This window comes from Poecilia reticulata, chromosome 18, assembly GCF_904066995.2.
Source record: "Poecilia reticulata chromosome 18, P_reticulata-male-v2, whole genome shotgun sequence".
Lineage (NCBI taxonomy): Eukaryota > Metazoa > Chordata > Actinopteri > Cyprinodontiformes > Poeciliidae > Poecilia > Poecilia reticulata.
The window spans coordinates 15056360-15076204 of record NC_088847.1 but is presented as its reverse complement, the minus strand read 5'-3'; the positions used below and the strand labels follow the sequence as shown (position 1 = coordinate 15076204).

The 19845-nt window shown below is 40.3% G+C and overlaps 1 protein-coding gene across 3 annotated transcripts in view; it reads right to left on the bottom strand.

Moving 5' to 3' along the window:
* Nucleotides 1-19845, bottom strand: part of LOC103480661 (glucosidase 2 subunit beta-like) — a 149799-nt gene that overhangs the window by 76226 nt on the left and 53728 nt on the right. For all 3 annotated transcript variants that reach the window (XM_081599060.1, XM_008435689.2, XM_008435690.3), the window contains one exon: nucleotides 10920-10989. In XM_081599060.1, the coding sequence (XP_081455186.1) occupies nucleotides 10920-10989 (70 nt within the window). The remainder of the gene's footprint in view (nucleotides 1-10919; nucleotides 10990-19845) is intronic.

Here is a 19845-nt window from a genome sequence, read left to right as displayed (position 1 = left end):
AACAAAATCCTATGTACAATATCAGGCTAAGGAATTGACAGTCGAAGCAGGATGAATATCAGGTTTTAGATATGTTATTAGAAAGAGCTCAATGGATTTTCAAAATAAAAACACTTCCTGTTTGATTTTTTTAAAAACAGGAATGTACCAGTCTCTGGTACATTCAGCAAATTTGATTCATTTTTGCTGGTGGGGGACATATTAAACCCATGTTTTCAAAATGATCTAGAAAGGCCTTATTTAATCGTTTATGCACCAAATATACTTTAATAGGCATTAATACACACTGGAAATCAACTTCCCTTTTGACGTTACAGCCAACAAGTGCCTAGGAAAATGAATGGCATATCTGGATTAATTGCTTTGCAAATTGCTTTGCAAATGCCACTCCTTCAGCCTTTGGCAATTCAGACAATAATCATATATGTGATTTGAGACTTTTAATTTCACTCATTTAAGTCTTGAAATTGCCCGTTACAGCCTTAGACTTCACTTGGACTTCAGTTGAAAGACTTGGACTTTGTTTGGACTTACTTCCAAAAACCTAAGACTTGGCTTGAACCCACCCTTGACTTTGAGTTGCACCCAAAGTCAACTGGAGTGAAACCATGGCTATACCATGACTATTATACCATGATAGACAACAATGAAGGATAGTCATCACAAAAAAAATATTTAAAATTCTATTTTTCAGTTCTGAAAAAGCCACAACAGATTGCTGATGTTTGTTTTTTTCCTCTGCTGCACCATCGACCGCCGCAATCATTTCCCACTCATATATTTGTAGAATCATATTTTAAAATATAATACCAGAGTGTGTCAGCATCCCCATGGCACAAGTGCAAACAGCCATGGCAGGATGTGAAAATAATAAAGCAGCTCTGCGTGTTGGAGGAACACCGAGCCCCTCCACACTCTCAGCTCTCTGAGAGACAACAGCAGAAACAACGCAGATACGATTGACTTGCCTAATCCAATTACATTAAGAAACCGTTGTTCATTTAAGAAGTACATTAAGCTGCAATTTGAGGAATATTTTCTGATTAGCAGACAGCAACAAACAGACTAATTGTTGTGCCTGGTGATTTGAGCTGCATAACATTATCCATGCACTGTCAATCATGCTCGACTCCTGGATGCGGGAGGGGGAGGAGGGGGGGGGAGGAGGGGGAGGGGGGGGGGGCACCGTCGCTGTCAATCGACAAAACACCAACATACAAATCAGATGGAAACACATCTTTCCAAGTACACTGTGCCCAGAATGTCCACATCAGTGTATGGAGCCTGCTTGCATTTGTTTATGCACAGTTGTATTTAACAGTCTTGACATTTACCGAAATTGATTTTTTTCACAGCCATGCATTTGTTTGTACATACAACGATGACTCTGTAATCCCATTTTAATTAGAAAGATGTAGCAAGCATGCTAAGCTCACACGCTCTATATTCCCTGCAGCGATGCCACGCTGGCGAGGAATCAATCACCAAGGCGCTGGTTGCCAGGGCAACAAAAAGGGGGCTTCTTCACTGCTGTCTAAGTGGTAAATGATTGCCAGTACAACTCATCGGCGGATGTGAAGAGGTTTTATCTCTCCGTCTGCCTCCTCCCCTCGTCGCCATATCCTGAGAGTTAATTAAAAGCAGATGACATGAAATACATTTAAATCGGAGCAGGGAATGAAACATACAGCACAAATTGAATTGCAATGCCGGGGGGAGGTGGCGGGGGGCGGATCGAGGTTGGGCGAATAGGTGTGAGGGGGGTGAGGGGGGAGGGTTAACGGGGGAGGCAACAGTAGTGAAAAATGAACATGCGGTGTGAGAGCGGTGTGAAATGAAGATAAACATACAGGTGCCTGAAGAGACTAGTGAACGCAGGAAGAGAAGGGAGTCGTGGAAGGGGCCTGGCAGGTGAAACGTTACACATCTGAAATTTTAACTCAAACTCTCATTAGCCAAACTCTTGACCCAGGAGCTGACTCCTGTTTCACCTTCAACACTCTGGAGGTTTTCCTTCAGACTCGAAAACTCAAGTAAGACTGCAGTAATAGGGGAGGGAACAGTCAGAGAACAGTTGATAGGTTATTTTAAAACCTAAAATGGTAACTCCATGTACAATTCAAACCTGCTATTAACATACACTATATAAAAAAAGACATAACCTTTGCTTCTCACTGTCAGACAATAAATCAGACTAAGGGTTTTACTGTTTGTAGGTCGGCTAGGATTACTAAAATACCAGAGTAATGGGGGAGATGGGTTTTCGAGATAATGTTGCTACATTTATAGACACAAAGATTTCTGCGTTTTAGCCCAATGGGAAAGCCTGGATGACACAGTGCAATAACTTTGCGGCCACATTTTTAAGGATGTGGATGTATCTTAAGGCAACGCCTTAAACACACTGCTTTCAAATCACTAATGTTTCTTCCAAATTACAAGAGGCATTAGCAAAAGGAATTGTGGACCTCCGGGGGTCTGGTTCAGCTTTGGGAATAATTTTCAGATACCTGAAAGTGCCATGTTTAGCTATAAAAACAATAATAGGCAGATCCTGAGCTGTTGGAACTTGCTACCGATAACATTAGCAAGTTAACACCAATGTATTCATTGTCATTTTCTAACTTGTTGAAAATGTTCAAACTCAGTAATTACCCACATATCCTAACTTGTAGTTATTGTTGTTAGCATTTGTCAACTGAGACTAGTTAAAATCGGTATAGTTATAAACATAAAAAAAAAAAAACTTATTGTCTAATAAGGATAAGATAGCATACACCATTTTCCCATGTCTACCCATATGCAGAAGAAATAAATCTATCATCTTCATTCTGATAATTAGCAAGCAGACTATTTATGGCCAGTCATGTTTCAGATTTTAATAAAAGAGCTACAAGTACAGCTTTAGTTTCCACTTTTAACTATGTCTACAAAAACAAGATGAAATGTGTATAAATAACTTGGAGCCCTAATACTTGCATTTTTTCCTGATTATAGAACCCATACATGATAAAATGTCATGGTGGTTAAAAACAACCTCATGCATTATCGATGCTAATAACAGGTATAATGCGATGAAAAATAAAGCTAATGGGGATTGACATATAATGATTAAGCATTTTAATGATGATTGGTATATTGGATTGGTCATTAAACAACTGTCCACCCCACTGACAACTCTACAATAACCAAAGTCTGATCAATTCTGCATAAATAGTTAAGTTCCAAATGATAATTTAAAACCACTTTCTTTTCATCTTTGTAAAACCAGATCAAACATAATTCAGAAAGTGTTTTGACATTTTTTGAATTAGGACTACATAAATACATTTAATTGAACTCAATAAAAATAGAATTTCTTCCTTATCTAAGCCTTTTTTATATTTAAACTTGAGAAATCCACACTTTTCTTTTCTTTTTTTTTTACTAAGTAATTAGTCATGAATCTTATTTTCACTTTGGAAAATTTTAAATTTTTCCAAAGTAGCCAAAGAATACCAAAAAAAATATCTCCAAGTAAATTCACTCTTTACCATTCACAACTTTTGAACCTTTTGAGCCGTTTTTGAAAAAAAAAAAAAAAAAAACGCTTCAATGTTGCAATCCAAGCTCATACATTCAGATTGTTAGAATTGAGATCAACAATTATAATCAAGAGGCAATCATTGTCTATACAGAGAGCCATTATATGAAGTGTAATCTCTTGAATAAGCTTGATTTTTGGATTCCGCTAGCTGCAAGACATTTCTGTCAAACCTTTTAAGGCTAAAACTAAACACTGCCAAAAAGTCTAAGTCTCTGTTGTCTACAAAGCAGCCTTTCCAGCTACTTGTATTGAGCCAGATCAAACCTCTCCACCAGCCTCTTTGTAACGCTCAGCACACATTGCATTGGCCCATGAATCAAATGGCAAGCACACCAGCGAGCTCAGGTTTGTCCATCTGGCAGCAGACATTGCCTCCTTATCCATCGGGATCATTCCTTCCTCCTCTTCTGCCTCCCTCTACTGTCTTTCCAATTAAAAGTTACACATCAGCCTCAAGTCTGAGCCAGACTTCCAGATGGTTGGAATGACATAGCAAGCTTTTCTCCTCTTGCGTTGTCAGTGGAGAAATCCCTTACCTGCGTCTTTCTTTCCTTCTTTCTTTTTTTCCCTCCCAAAACTGCTGTGCAGCTAGGCGGTTGGGGATGCTTTTGGGAATTGAGACGAGGCCGTCTTCTCGGCTAAATTTCCAAACTTTGCTCCGTGCCTTTCAGAGACAAAACTTAAAATGGATCAAGAACTTCTGCAAGTTTCAAACTGTTCATATAGAGGAATGCTATCTTCTTAGTTCAATATTTGATTTTGCTTTACCTCTGCTGAAGAAAAGACTCCATCGTCGGCCCTGATCTTTTATTTATTTATTTTTTTATTGTAGATTGATAGAATTTTAAATTATTTTTTTCTATCTTTTTTCAAGTTTCCAAATTAAACTCCTAAATACTTTCATAAATAACTGGCTTGGATATTAAGCATTTTTAAATGCACTTACATTAAGTGCTAGTTCATTTTCTATTTAGCTCCAAGGCATTAGGTTATTTGAAGTTTTCAGTAACAAAAGATTACAAAGAAATGTGTCAGCTTTAATTTTGCTGTCAACGTGCCCTATGTGTTATCTAACTTTCTTGAGGCAAACCCATGTTTTAGCTCTTCTAAAGCTTTTTACACAGAAACATCTTCTATGGAAAAATGACCATTACCGCTATTGAAACTAGCCTCCTTTGCTAGTTTTAGCTGTAAAAGTTACCACATTCCAAAGTGAGAGACAAGAATAATTAAAATGCTGGCAATCACCTGTCTCCGTGGTTTGCTTTACTTTGGCTCTTTAGTTCTTTGGAAGTGTTGTTCCAGTGAAGCCTGACGGGCATATCTAATGAGAAGCTGTCTTGCCAACGGGCCAGTTTTGCAAAGCAAAATGAGGCTTTATAATTATTTCTTCCAAGGATTTCTTGAACTGGTCCACAGTCACTAATGCCAGAATATGGTCGATAGATATTACTGTGGTTGAATAAATAAAAGCGGGGCTGTGTAAATAGCTGAGAAAAATGAAATTAGGGCCCTAAAATCGTAGGGCGCTTCTTCCCCGACAACGCAACAGGAAATTTAATCTTGAAATCAATGTAACCAGTTTCTCCGTGTCACAACATTAACTTTTAGCAGACGTTACAATAAGGCCCCACATCACAACAGATTAAGATTGCTCCAGTCTTCAGAGCTGTAAGAACTATACAGACCAGGTGTCAAATCTGAACAATGTTATATGCAATGCAACTGAGCAGCCAAGGGTGGACTGTTGAATTACTTGGACCACTGCTGGCCTGGAACGTGTGTGACCGGGATACGGCCTTGGAATGACACCTCTGTGTCCACTACTTTGTTAATTTGCTGACAACCAATCCACATCAGTGCATACAGGTCATATAAAACGGATTAAAAAGTAAAAAAACAAAAAAAAAAACTTTTGCTTAATTTTTCTTCCAAAATCGATGACACCAGGGAAGGTTTTGTGAATATTTAAAATGGTCAGAAAACTCTCAAACTGCATCAGTGACCAGTGAACTGCTTTCTTCATGAATCCCAGATGAGACACCATTCAAAATCTGACAGTTGTTGTGGTTCAGTTTTATTCTGGTATTAAGACCAACTAGTTGAATATGAAGTTGAGATTTTCTATGCAATATTTCTTCATATTTGGTAGAGGTCTATGGTATATCTTCTCCACTGATGGTACATCCTAAGCTGATCACCAGTCCATCAGAGGACCAACACAGAAACAGAAACAATCCAAAGAAATTGTTTAAGAATCGCCAATTAATGTAATAATTTCACAATTGATTTTTGTTATTGGCTGATGTATTTGTGTAATTTACATAATCTGAGTGATTCCAGTGGATACTGAAACATGACACTCTTAATAAAATCCTCTTCTTAACCAAGACCACTGCGAATCCAAACATAATTCAATTCTTAAAGATACAACAATCAACACTAACACAGCCGACACAAAGAAAACAGACAACATGGCATTCCACTGACTGACCACAAGTTGGGTTTTTCTCTGGCTCAAGGCAAACTATAATAGATCTGCCATTTGACTGCTGAAGGTCAATCTTGACTAGTCCGCATTCAATGAACAGAAAATTGACGAAACCTGTGGTTCAACACGAGTCCATGGGTCAGTTTTGCCCTCGGGCCTCTGTTGGGGTTAATCTGGCTGTGGCAGTTCTTGTAAATACCACATCATCATCAGTGACTGGAACTGCCTCGGTGGCAGTGGAAGAGTTTTACCCCAACCTTTACCGTTGAGTCCCTATGGCCAAAAGTTAATTTCAGTGCTGAGAGCAAGATTCTTTTTGCTCCAAGACTTATTAGGACACATGATTTACATGCATTTCTTCATTAAAATTAAAAGTGCAGTGAGTAATCTACAAATTCCAACATTCCAATTCCAAGTAGTTGCAAGATATCACAGGGTTTTCCGAAAGTTAACATGGACCAACGAAAATCAAGCAATCACGGAAGAAAGTTTATGCTTAATAACTACACCACACTGGTGACACAGCGTCAAGCCAATTGACATTTAATAAAATTGCATTTTGTTTATGCCATTTACTCATTTAAACAAAAAACAAAACTATCTCTGTAAACATCGGGCAAACTGATGCCCCAGTGAGTTCTTGCTGGCCACGGTTATTTGAGATAGGCTGCTAATGAACGAAAACAAAAGTATATTTATTGGCACAAATATCCATCAGCCTGAGCTGAAAGATGAAATAATAGTATACTTTTTATACTGTTAGGGTGTACTGCTGTTTGCACATTCCAAAGATTTAATTAACGGTGCAGGAAGGCTAGAGGCAACACATCCCAAAACTCTGCATAACTTCAGTCGTTCTGTCAACAGGCCAGCACCGGTGGACTAAACGCGAAGGACACAGCATCTAGGAAATAAGCAAGAAATTGCCCGACACACCTCATTTCTTCAATTTAAAGAAAACCGGTAAAATGAGTTAGCGCTGGGCGCCTTTGTGTCTACACCGTAAGTCGGCGTCTCTGGCAGCCTCTCTTTCTCTTTCAGTCTCTGAATCAGCAGGTCCCTTCGGTAAACAAGGCAGAGTGATTGTTGGATTTGCATATTCCTGAATAAATTATATTGCATTTGTGCGATAAGCACCACACTCCTGTTTAGTAGCTTTTCCACCTCCTTTTTATTGCCTCCAATTTCTCTCTTCCTCCTTCTCCCTCTCTCTCTCACGCTGTGTGTGTACACCATTCACGCACACTGCCATGAATTAACCCTGAACACGAGGGACCACGAAGAGAAACATGCTGCTCAAAATTCATGCTTTCTGCAGTCGGAAAGAAACATGCCATTGGCTCCCGGTGGGGTGAACACCTCCAAATACACGGACGTTTAATCAGGCTTGATAATGATGCAAACACAAGTCTGCCGCCAAGGACAAGGACGCTGACCACTCTCAGTGGTGAGGAGATGGGGGTAGATACCTTGAACCAAGAGGAGGTGGAGATTAAAGACATCAGAGCTCCAGAGACGCAACATGTCGACGACAAAGAAAAATGGCAAGATAAGAGGAAGAGGGAAGCGTGACCCACTGAGGTTATTCAGACTCAGACAGGTTCATGAACATGTGTGCATATTACTTTGCCCGGTGAAGCCGGGGAGGTGAGATTCTTGACATAAAAATATCCATAACCCATTTTTAATCAAGGGATCGCTCTGGTAAGAAATCCCAAAAATAAATGTCCAATGTTAAAATCACCTGAAGGACCTCAACTCTTACCACACCGTCAACTTCAGCTGATGACTGCTTTTGTGTTTTTTGTTGTTGTTCTCTCCCTGACTTTCCCTCTGTTTCTTAGGAGATTTGGGCTGGTGGTATTTTGGCTGTGAAAAGGAAACCGTCGGACGGCGGGGGCATGAATATTCCAAATGACTAATGTTGCACATGCTTATTTTTGACATATCTGGTTTCCTCGGGGAAATAAAACACTTCTAATGCAGGGGGACCATCTGTTATCTGTTGCTGGTGTTTCAGAGCAGGCGGATTCGCCGTGCGCGCACACACATGCCCAAAAATACACACAGGCATACAGACACATATGTAGCACCACCAGCAGACAGATCGACACATTTCCACTCAGCGGGGGGGGCATACGTACACATCGAGCAGCACGCACACGTACTAACGGTACCATCCGCTGGGAGCTTGCACAACAGACAGGATCTAAACTCTTATACAAACTGAACACTCCTTTTTTTTTTTATTCAGAATGTTTGTCAAATATGTTGTAAATCCTGGGCTATAGGTGACAGGGAATGCATTCACTTTTTATGTTCACCATAAATACCTGGCTCTGTCTCCTGGCAGCAGATGGAGCAGGATAATGTGCTGGTGGTGTGAAAAGGGAGAATAAACTGGCTGTATGAAAACAAAACACGATACACAGGAAACAGCTCTCTGCATCACATCTATATCGGGAGAATCCTCCTTTCGATTTATTTCAAACTGAGGCTGCAGGGAAATGTGCGGGGGGTATAGAAAAACACCGCTTCCATGAATTGATAACCTGTTTTATTCACCCAGCTTCCAGGTGTACGAAAAATACTCCCGTTTGTGTGATTGAATATTTTTGAAAGCTAAATCCAAAGCAGAGCTTAGAACAGTATGCTTGAATATTCCTCACCAATGGGTAAATCTCTTAAATACACGTCAGCCATTTTCCAGGTGAAATATCTTGAGCATAACTTTGACAATGTCTGGATCAAATGGCCTATAAGCGCATGACTATTCTTCAGTCCTGCTTTGGACATACCTACTCCTTAGTTTATCATACTATTCCTCTAGGATAAAGACAGTATAAGATGGAGTTATATCATATCACATCAAAGAGACTTTTCCATTGTCACAATTTCACATTCAAACATGCACCAATTTGTATTTATTTTTTTGTATAAGTACAGCAGCTACGAAACGTTTTTTTTTCCCCTCCCAAGAATTCCCTTCTTGCCTTGAAAGAAAAGCTGTGCCCCAACTTGAATCTGCAATCATGCATGATTGGATGCAAAATAGAAAACTCAGCTAATTGTAATTTCTTTATTGCCAGTGTAGTTCTCCCTTCTTTTTTTTTTTTTTTTTAAAAGAAAGGAGCCATATTTATCATTGATACATCTGTTTAGGAATGATATGTTACTGTTTTTATTGTAAGAATCACACAAATTCTGCGATGTGCGTATTCCACAGATTCCATAAACGCAGCTGGAAAAAAGGCAGGCTGGAAAACCAGTAATGGGAGGATTTAAAAACAAATCTCATAATCATTTATCTCGTTTTTTCTATACGGGGAAAAATCTTGTTGAGGTCTCTGGCTCCTCCCTTGGAGAGGAGCAACACACCTACAAATGCAGCCAATTCCCCCAGGTCGGACTCGACTGCATTAACAGGGTTTTTACCTCAAAACTAAGGTGATCTAAATTCAATACATTATGAAACTTTAATTCGAACGGGCGTGCCAAATGTTTTTATGAATGCATAATTTAGGAGGTCTGCGCACTTTGGGTTACACTTCTCTAATCTCAAAGTTTTGACTGTTTATGCAATAACAAAATATTTTGTCAAAAGCTGTGGAAAGGCCACAAAACTCATGGAGATTTTGAAATAAAAAGCTGTAAGCTGGTTGAGGTTAAAACACCAACATGGTTGTGTATTTCACTGAGAAAAAGGTCTTCTGTGTTTCCATCACCTCGCTTTCTGATTGGCTACAGGTCACATTCAGGCTGTGTTCTCAGGGAACACCACACACATCGCGATATCAGGCCAAGACAACCCAAGACGTTGAATATCCTTGATTTTAGCTTGGAGCGTTCCCAACATACTCCTGTGTGGAAAAGATCACTCAACACACCACACTCTGCAGAAATATCTCTTAAGGTTATCTTTAGAACCAACCAAATAATTGGGGCATCCTTACGATTGTTGGAAAGAAAAAAAAAATCGGAACAAAAATCTTGTGGTGTCAACTAGACGTAGGTCTGTTTTTTTTTTTTTTCCGCTGTTGAATCACGAACACTGACATTACTTGAGGCGTGTACGCCTGGTTGGTTTGAGTTCTTTGCAAACATCTGCATGAGCCATCAACGGGCTCTCGGAGTAGTTTTGGTCGGCCAGCCAATTCTGGGAAGGTTCACCACAGTTCCACGTTTGTACATAATGGCTCTCATTGTGGTTCACTGTAACTCTTTTCACACGTGTAGTTGTCAATGATTCTTCGGTTTAGAGGCCAACCAGGCATGAACTACAAAATCTGGGTTGATCAAAGTAAATTCATGATTTAAGCAAAATAGCATTTTGTATACAAGCTGGATTTCTTTGAAAAATTACATGCAACCAAATAAATAACAGTTCATAGCACTATATACCGTACACAACAGAACTTAATGTTGAACAAAATATGGCTGATTTCTTAACATTTCAATCCACATAAAAGTAGTGTAGTTACGCCAATATGAGGCACTTTAAAAATGAGTACTCATCCTTTACAACTCTGGAAAAAAGGCAAAGAAAAATCCATAGAATTAATATTACAAGACTTTTTGAAAAAAACACTCACCTTGTGTGGTAAATTAATTCATGATCAATTGCTATATCTTAACCAAAGGATGAGTTGCGGCTGCATGGTTGCTATCAGCTGCAATAACAGACAGGACCGTATTTGTAATAGTAGGAAAAAGCTATGGCGTTGTACTGTAAGAGGATCCTTGATAAAAAAATAAAGACATTCTACAATAGGGATCAAAGAAAATGTGTGTGTGTGTGTGCGCATGTGTGTGCGAACACAGTGGTGAGGTTTAATAACTTACCTCTGTCAGCTGCCTTTAAGTGAGGATCTTCACTCATGAGACCACCTGGGGCACTGTGGGCGTCTTTGATCTGCGAGCACAATGGAGGCAGAGAGGGTGAGAAAGCAAGGTCAAAGATCTGCACACTTACCAGACCTTGGATATCACTTGCGTTATTGCATAAAGCGACATGGAAACCAGCACATCTCGTGTTTGAGAGAGACGGTAAGAGATATTTTTATTTTTTTCATTTTTTTATTTTCAAAGATCCTTTCAGCTCAAGTCCACGACTCTAATATGCGCCTCCCAGCAGACGCTGACGACACTTGATGTTTCGAAGTACAAGGCGTCTCTCGCTGAGCTCCAGGAGCCTCTCGCTCTCTCAGGAGCCTTTTCAAAAGACAGTTTAATGATGAAAGACAACATGCTTGGATGCTTGTGTTCTGTGTTTAGGTCGCGGGGGAAATCCAGGCAAAGCCAAAACAATTTCAGCTCTTTAATTTCCCTTTAAAAGACGCCACAATTTATTTTAAAAGTCACACTCTGATTCTGTGGCTCGTGGAAGTTGTTAGCGCCGATAATCACCTCCTGGAGTAAATATTGACTGCTAAGCCGCAGCTTAGCAGTAAAGGATACACTTGATAAAAAGATGTTTATCTGTAGCCAGTTTTTTCTTTTCTCTCTCCCTTAGATTATAAAATGTTTATTTTTCTTCATGCGTCCTCCTTTTTGATGCTCGTAGGAACAAAAGAGAGAGGGAGAGAAAAAAAAAAGCTTTCTATAGGAGACTCTAGCGGTGAGGACATCTCAACATGAAAAGAGCCCTACATATGGGAAAGAGGAAATGTGGGTTTGATTTGATAAGCTGTCACACGCCGCATGCTGTCATCTTCTCCTCTATGGGAAAAACAAGACTGTAAACTCAACTGTGCAAGTGAGAGGTGTCACCAAATGCAATGTGACTCACTGCTTCTGAAGGGAACAAAAAACCTGCTTAAGATCACTTTGACTTTTCACGTGGTGTTTGCAGTTTGGATTCTCTTTCTGACAGACTGGACTGAAGGCAGAGGCGACCGCCGAAGGAAAGGAGCATCAGTTCTGACACGCGTTCGAAAGCAATCGGGTGAAACGATTCTTCTGCCTTAAATTAAAAGCGTTCATGGTCGTTTTGTGGAAACAAGACTACAGTATCTTCCAAAGATGCTCAAATCCATCTGACTTTTTTTTTTTTCCCCCTATGTCGTTGCATTACGATCACAAAATTCAATGCATTTTATAGCACTTTGTTGAAGTGAGAAGCCTTCAAAACGATTGAAACTACATTTAATCAAGTCACATGGTGGAGGCTTTTTGCACATTTTTACTTGGGGAAAAAAAAAATCGACAAACACAACATGTACTGTTACTTATCTATACTTCATTTACTTTTTTAATATTTTTCAGTTCAGATATACATTCATCCAGAAAAATTATGCTATGTCCAATAAACGCTTTTCAGCAGACGAGGAAACGAGTTTAGAAAAATACCAAACCACATATTTATAGTCAAAAAACCTTGGCTTTTCTAAATTTAGATCAAAATGTGTGGCTATAAGCAAGAAATTTGACTTAGGTTTCCATTGAAGGCATTATAAAGTATAGTCACAAACGGCAAACCTAAATATGTCAAAAACACTTAGCAAGTAAGGACTTGAGGGACAGGCAAGGACACGCGTAGTATTTACAAGGAAAAGTGTGTGCAGTACATTTTTTGTTATACACGCATACATACATATATACATACATGCACATGCACATAAAAAGAGGGAAGCCTTACTATGTTAGTGAAAATATGCTTATTTGTTTCCAGCTAAGTTAGCTGTCAGCGCTGGCTGTGAGATTTTCATTGTGTTCAGCAGACGGCTTGCCTGGGGATTGAAACTGTCTTAGTGTAGGCTAGCTTTTGACATTAGCATTCTATATCCCCAACCTGAGGCTAAAAGCCTAAATAACCTGTTACCAGGATGTGTCGTGTCGACAGATATACTAGCTGACCTTTCAATGGCCCTGGACGTATACAGGACACGAACAGAAGCGATGTCAGCCTCGATGAGCCTCTCTCCAGACCTAATTGCTTGTTGCAGTTTGGAGCTGTCCTGTTTTGTGGACGAGTCAAACCGCAGGACAGATTGTATGATGGCAAGTGTCGAGGATAAACAGTTGTTTTAGTCAACAGGATTTGCATGTGTATTCACACTTGCACAAAAAGTCTGAAGTCATGAACTCTGGATGTAAAACGGACCAAATGTGTCCGGTGCGAATGCAGCCTAAGTTTCTGCAGGATGCAGGTTCTCCTGAAGTCTCCATTGTCTTTAGCGGATTTAGCCTCAAGTGATTCCGACTGCATCGGCGGACCAACCGATTCACCTGCTGTTTGCATGCAGACAGACTCATTACTGCATAATCCAGACCGGTTAGAGTGGCGTCGTCTCCAAACTTCAGGAGTTTCACAAACACCCTGAAGAAGAAAACTTTTGCATGGTGTGTTGCATTTACAGAAACAGATTCACTAGGGGAGAAAAAAAAAACCCACTTTAAAACCTGTTCTTATTCCACCTACATTTTCATGTCCCGTCTTTGTTCTCGTTCGTGTTTGTTCAGGAGAGAAACTGGCAGCGTAAAGCCACGAAGAAGCCAAACACAGCGCTCTCACAAATCAGTCAACACAAGTAAAAAGAGGCTTGCTCTTGAAAAACCGCCTGCCTTTGAAGGATCTTTATTCACCGTTCCCCAGCTGCCCGACAGTGAGTGCTTAGACACACAATGGACACACCGTGGGTATTTGTCCATCGAGAGCCGGGCCCCCACAAATGAAGAGAGGGACACGCAGACCCAGGAAGTGGCTAATTAATTGACAAGCAGAAATTTCTGAATTTGTAATGATCAAACAGACTTCATTTTGTTCCCCCCACCACCATCCTTGCCAACCCGTCCTCCCAAGCGACTTTCTTTAGAGACTAATCTTATAAATACAGCCCTAATCAAAATAAATGACTTAAACCTCTAAGGGAGTTGAGGGCTATACACAGTTACATCAGAGGAACTGATGCAATTTAAACAGCCGCCTGTGAGCCACCGACTCAGGGTTCAAAATCACAGCGAATACTTACTTATGTAATACATCCAGCCCCGTTTTTTGTTGTTGTTGCTCAGTTTGGCAGACCTACATTCATGACAGCCAAGTAGGAGAGACACAGCTTCCTCTCTGCGAGTATTTTTTGCTGAATTCCCACAGCAGTGTACTCAGCTGGTGTGTCACATTTTACAGACTTTCCTCCGGTTTTAATGTGTCTATTCTATTCTTGTGAGCGCACATTTCTCGTATGTTCTCTGCAGATTTGGACATCTGTAAGGTTAACCAAGCAGTGAAGTGATCAAAGACACGCGTTTCCTTGAGATGTCTTCTGTTTCTTTTTTTTTTTTTTGTTACAATTATGTTTCACAGTAGTAGACAAATTTAAATATCAGAAATTGAAACCCAAAAACCTCATCACCCACGTTTGCCAACGCCTTTATTTTATTTATTTTTTTTGCATGGTATGAACTCAGTTGAAAGCTACTTTTTTTATATTTACTCAGGTCACCAGACATGAAAACCTGTATGACCTCAAGCATTTCAGTTCAACAACATATAGGAAATACTGGAAGAAATCTCCACAGAGAAATGTATAGCTCTAGATTTTTTCCTCCCGTTTCGAAATACGTCGGTTTTCGATTTTTCAAAACTCTACGGGAAGAAACGCTCTGGTTTACAGCAAGTTTCTGTGAATAAATGTGGTGAAATAAACTTTCAATCTGTCCCGTGTTTGATGGGTATGTTTCAGCCACGAAACGCCACAGAACAGATTGCACAGACTGTGCAGCCATAACTCTCAGCAGCTCTCTGATTTAAAGGAAAGCCGTTTACAGATGTTTAACTCACAGACTTGAGCTGCGCTGACGTCAAAATTTAGTTTGCACATTTATGGAGCTGCGTTTATTATGCAGAAGAACAAGAAATTTATGGCGACAGAGGCAGAAGCACAATATCTGCAGAACACAAAGAATCTATTTTGCCTCGTGACACTGCTGCTAATGCAAACTGAAGCAGACTGTGACATTTTTTGGAGGCCTCTGCTGAGGTTCAGCTCTTGGACAAGGAGGGCAGAGTGGAAGGCGAGCGCTGATCCAGTCTCTGGAATTCAAGATTTAGGGGGAAAAAAAAGAAATCCGTAAGCATTACCAGCAAAACGAGTTAGTGTAGAGAGAGGTCCTTAGGAGCTTTTCAAAATGTGACAAGTAGGTTTTTGTGACAGGCAAATCACAAGCAAATTCAGCCTGAAGGGAAAAAAAATAGACATTTCCTATTCTAAACCCAAAAAGGGGCTGCACAGTGGCACAGTTGGTAGAGCTGTTGCCTTGCAGCAAGAAGGTTCTGGGTTCGATTCCCGGCCCCGGTCTTTCTGCATTGAGCTTGCATGTTCTCCCTGTGCATGCTTGGGTTTTCTCCGGGTACTCCAGCTTCCTCCCATAGTCCAAAAACATGACTGTCAGGTTAATTGGCCTCTCCAAATTGCCCCTAGGTGTGAGTGTGTGTGTGCGTCCTCTGTGTCTCTGTGTTGCCCTGCGACAGATTGGCGAACTGTCCAGGGTGACCCCGCCTCTCGCCCGGCACGCTAGCTGGAGATGGGCACCAGCAACCCTCCCGACCCCACTGAGGGACAAGGGTGTAAGAAAATGGATGGATGGATGAATAAAACTCAAAAAGACTTCTGATCTGACGTTAGTAGAAATGATCTTTTCTTTTTTTTTCGAAAGCAGAAGGTTCTTTACACAGCAATTTAAGTTGCATTGCTTAAATTGCAATTTAAGTTGCAACTTAAATTCATTCAAGATGAGTTCATCAGAAGCAGCTAAGCAAAAAATTTTTATTTTAGCCTCATGTACTATAAAGAATGTTTTTGACAATAACCCTAGACGATAATAGAAAAGTTGTTGCATAACAGCAGCTGCATGACCACCTGCTAAGAAGGAAGTAAGCTGGCCGACTTGTTGCTTGCGATTCCAAGCTGCAAGTCTTGCTCTTGTCGTAGAGCATGTAGACGAAAGTTACCCTTAGCAGGAAAAGATATTTGCAGAAAATTTGAAGGCATGTTGTTAAAAGTGTAAGGAATTTAAGCTGAACAGTGTAGAACAGAACGTTCACCATCGTTTTACATTACAATTGAGCACCAGCTCTATGTGGGTTGGGTTTGCCTTAACTAAGGCTACAAATTTAAGTCAGGACAGTCTCTTCCACAGACCCCAAAATCCTAAAATCAGTTTGTTAGTATGAAAACTCACTATTAGAATTTGCTTCATTTTGGCTTTTTTGAGAAATAACAAAACCAATGACAAGTGATTAATCATGCAGTAGAACAGCCTGGTGTCAACTGGATGCCTTTAGCAACAACAAGAAAAAAAAAGAAATATCTTGGAGTTTTTATTCATTCTGTTCAACTTGGCCATGTTTGAGATTAGATCAAGGCGGCAGACGGTGTGTGGTGGTACCAGTGTGCAATATGCGAGCCTGAGAGACGGCATGTGTCCTCTGCAAGAGGTAAAATAATGACAGGCGAGAATGGATGGCTGGTGACGCTGTGACGAGGAAAGCGCCACATATTTTTGGCCTCAGGCTGGGCAGCTGCGAGAAAATTCTCTCTCTCTCTCACCCCCCGCCCCGTTTTCCTTGGTTCGCTCCCCTGCTTTCCCACCATCCCCGTTCTACCCCCACCACCCCACATCTGCGACACTGTTCAAACAGAGGACAAAGATGCCCCGAGTAGTTTTCCTCTTCCAATCCCATACACGGCTGCCGGCGCTCTCCTCTTCTGTATCTCGAACTCGCAGCAAGAGCAGTGACAGAGTGAGGCGTGGTGGGTTTTTAAGGAGTCGGTCTTTTGATTAATTTTAAATGCTCTTAAAACAAAATCCCTTTTTTCAAAGAGTGAAGTTGTTCCCATCTTTTACAACATGATATCAGGCTTCGATTATACAGCAGTTAAAATTCTGTTTGATATCGAGGAAAAAAAAGTGGTAAATACAGCTGAACACTTGGTATCGTTAACCAAAGCACCACATCTCTTAGAAGGCCTAGTTTAGATGTCTCACCTCAAAAGACCCCAGGTCGAACCTAAAAGAGCAACTTTTTTACACCCAAAGACTGACTTGACTTTGACTGGGCCACTTTAACACATGCACATGCATTCATCTAAACCAGGGGTGTCCAAAGTCGGTCCTCGAGGGCTAGTGTCCTGCATGTTTTAGTTCTCTCCCTAGTGGTAGCAACAGCCTCCTCAGCAAGTCAGTGTTCCTCTTAGGCCTCTAATGAGCCTTCATTTGATGCAGGTGTGTTAAACCAGGGATCTAAACCATCGTTGCTCTGGTTGCATGTTTACTCCACCTTGCTGTCATCTGAGTGAAGCTCTGGATCCGTTACTGAACCAACCAACAGATCCAGGAAGGGTCACTCTCAAAAACACAAAAACCTCAGAAAAAGATAAGTCTACAGCTAAATCTCGACTTAATCTCAACTTTTTGTTTCCTTATGTTAGATCTACACACTTTGCACTTCTGGGCTCCCTAGCCAGTGCATTTGTGGAGGAGAATGAGTTCCTGGTTGCCTCATGTTTTAATCTTTCGAAATATGAAGTTGTGTATTTTTTCCTCAAGTTTTTTTTTTCTTTTTTGATGTTTTGACTATTTGCATCTAAAACATTTGATGGTCTTGTGATCACGCCCTACTATGTTAGCATTTTCAAGAGTGGTGAAAAAAACAGCTTAAAAAGTTTTTCACCGTTTTTGATTCGCTGGATGCAGAAGGCTGCATCCAGCAGCCTTCTGTTAGGCTGCTGGATGGAAAAAGTGCATTTAACTATACTATTTGTTTTTCTTACAAAACTAAAAAAAAAAAAAAAAGTTTACCACCTTCATAGTCAATTAAGTTTAGTTTTTTTTTTTTTTTTTTTAATGAGAGAAAACCGTCTCATTTTCCCTGCACCCAGGCATGAAAAGTGGATGGCTATGGGCGGTGAGAAAATCAGCAGCTTGTGTGACGCTGTCACACTTTTGGGTCATGCCAGTTGGCGTCCTCAATGTGCAACAGCGGTGCGATCCAGACACAGCAGTGACAAGAAAGTAAGAGAACAGAAGGGGGAGAACGTGGCAGCCAAGGACTACCGGCTTTAACATCAAACGAATGTTGTCACAACAGAGCCACCCTTTTAGCTGCGACACCATTCAGCTGCTCGTCACACAGAGCACGAGGCGAGGCGGAAAAGTCAGGCAAGCACAATGTTTATTAAATGAAGGAGCACGCAGCATTGCAGCAGCGATGGCGGTGAAGTGCCGCGTTGTCAAACGTTCATAAAAATACAAAAAAAATAAATAAATAAAAAAGCACGGAAAGACAGTGTTTTCTCAACCCTCCATGAAATTGAATGTTGGGGTAGGAAATGAAGTGTAGCTTCTAATCACAGCAAAGACAATCACCGAAGCATGAGTTTGAGAAATGTGACATATGGAGGCTGAGGCCGGAGCTGAGTGACACTGACGGAAACAACAAAAGTAATTATTTAGAGGTCTTGTTTTATGACGAGTGAGTTTACAGCATATCGCTGACACGGGCAGCTGGGAGAAGACAATGGATAAAGCAGTCATTAGGTTCAACGTATTAAAATCATTTTTATTTGCTTAGTGTTGCAGTAATGAGTGTTAATGCTTTTTACTTTCGTAGTCGGTGTTAGCATAAGTTGTTTTTTGTTTTTTTTTAAGTCAGCATCCCCACAAAAATTTCTGCTGGTTTGACTTTCTATTTTCTGTGCATTTCTTTTTCTTTTTGTCTAGAAGAGAAACACGTTTCTTTTTTCTTTTTTTCTCTTTTTAATAATGAGAAAGACCCATGTTTGAGATGTTACCTTAAACTGTATCCACAAGTGTGCCTCCATTTGTTCTGCGATTTAACCCGCCAGAAAACTAGAAAAGTCATCTGGGCTGGCCTGAATTGTTTAAGTGACTTTACTTTATATAAACTTTTGAATTGAGAGAAACATTAAAACCTCTCTAAAAATTAAGCAAATAAAAAAAGATCTTGATATCGCCATAGAACCTAAAATAGGAACAGCTTAGTTTGATTTAAAGTGACAGATACGAAAAAAAACTGTTGTGTCTTTTTAATATTTCAACTGTATATTGTTAAAAAAAAATAAATGGAAAAAAAAAATCAGACCCAGTATTGTATCATATAATTTACACTGGTACACAAGGAAGATTTGACTTTAAATGAACAAGTTGCAATCTGCAAGACAAATATGATCTGTTTTCTGGTCGTTCAAGCCTCTGCAAAAGAATATTAGCAAAATAACATTCAATTATAACTGTGTTATGCTGCCAAACGAAACAAACATGCATTAAGCTTCAGTGTGATCCTCAGAGTGAATAAATTGTTTTATTTAGTGCCATAAATGCTGCAGTCTGTGGACCAAAAAGCAGATTTCCACCAATATGCTGGCATTTTAACTAACAGTATCAGATGGGTGGGCAGAAGTTCTGTGGTCACACTAAAATTTAAAGCAGCAGCTAAGTGAACAGCAGCCAGACTAAACCAGTCTAAGAGAGTGTGACAGAAGGGAAACAGGATGGCAAAAAAAAAAAAAAAAAAAAAAGTAGGACTGTCATGTAGACAAACCAAAAAGAAAGGTTATCTCCAAGCAGACGCTACAACCAGGAGGGCCTGTCAGTCGTCATCGCGTGCCACTCTCTCAGCTCGACTCAGTGAAACCGAGGCAATGTTCCCCATAAAATATTCACCAAAGTTGTTTTTACTTAAAAAGGAGTGGCGAGAGGGTGGCGGGAGGACAGGGGGAGAGAAAATGTGCTGTGATAGATATTT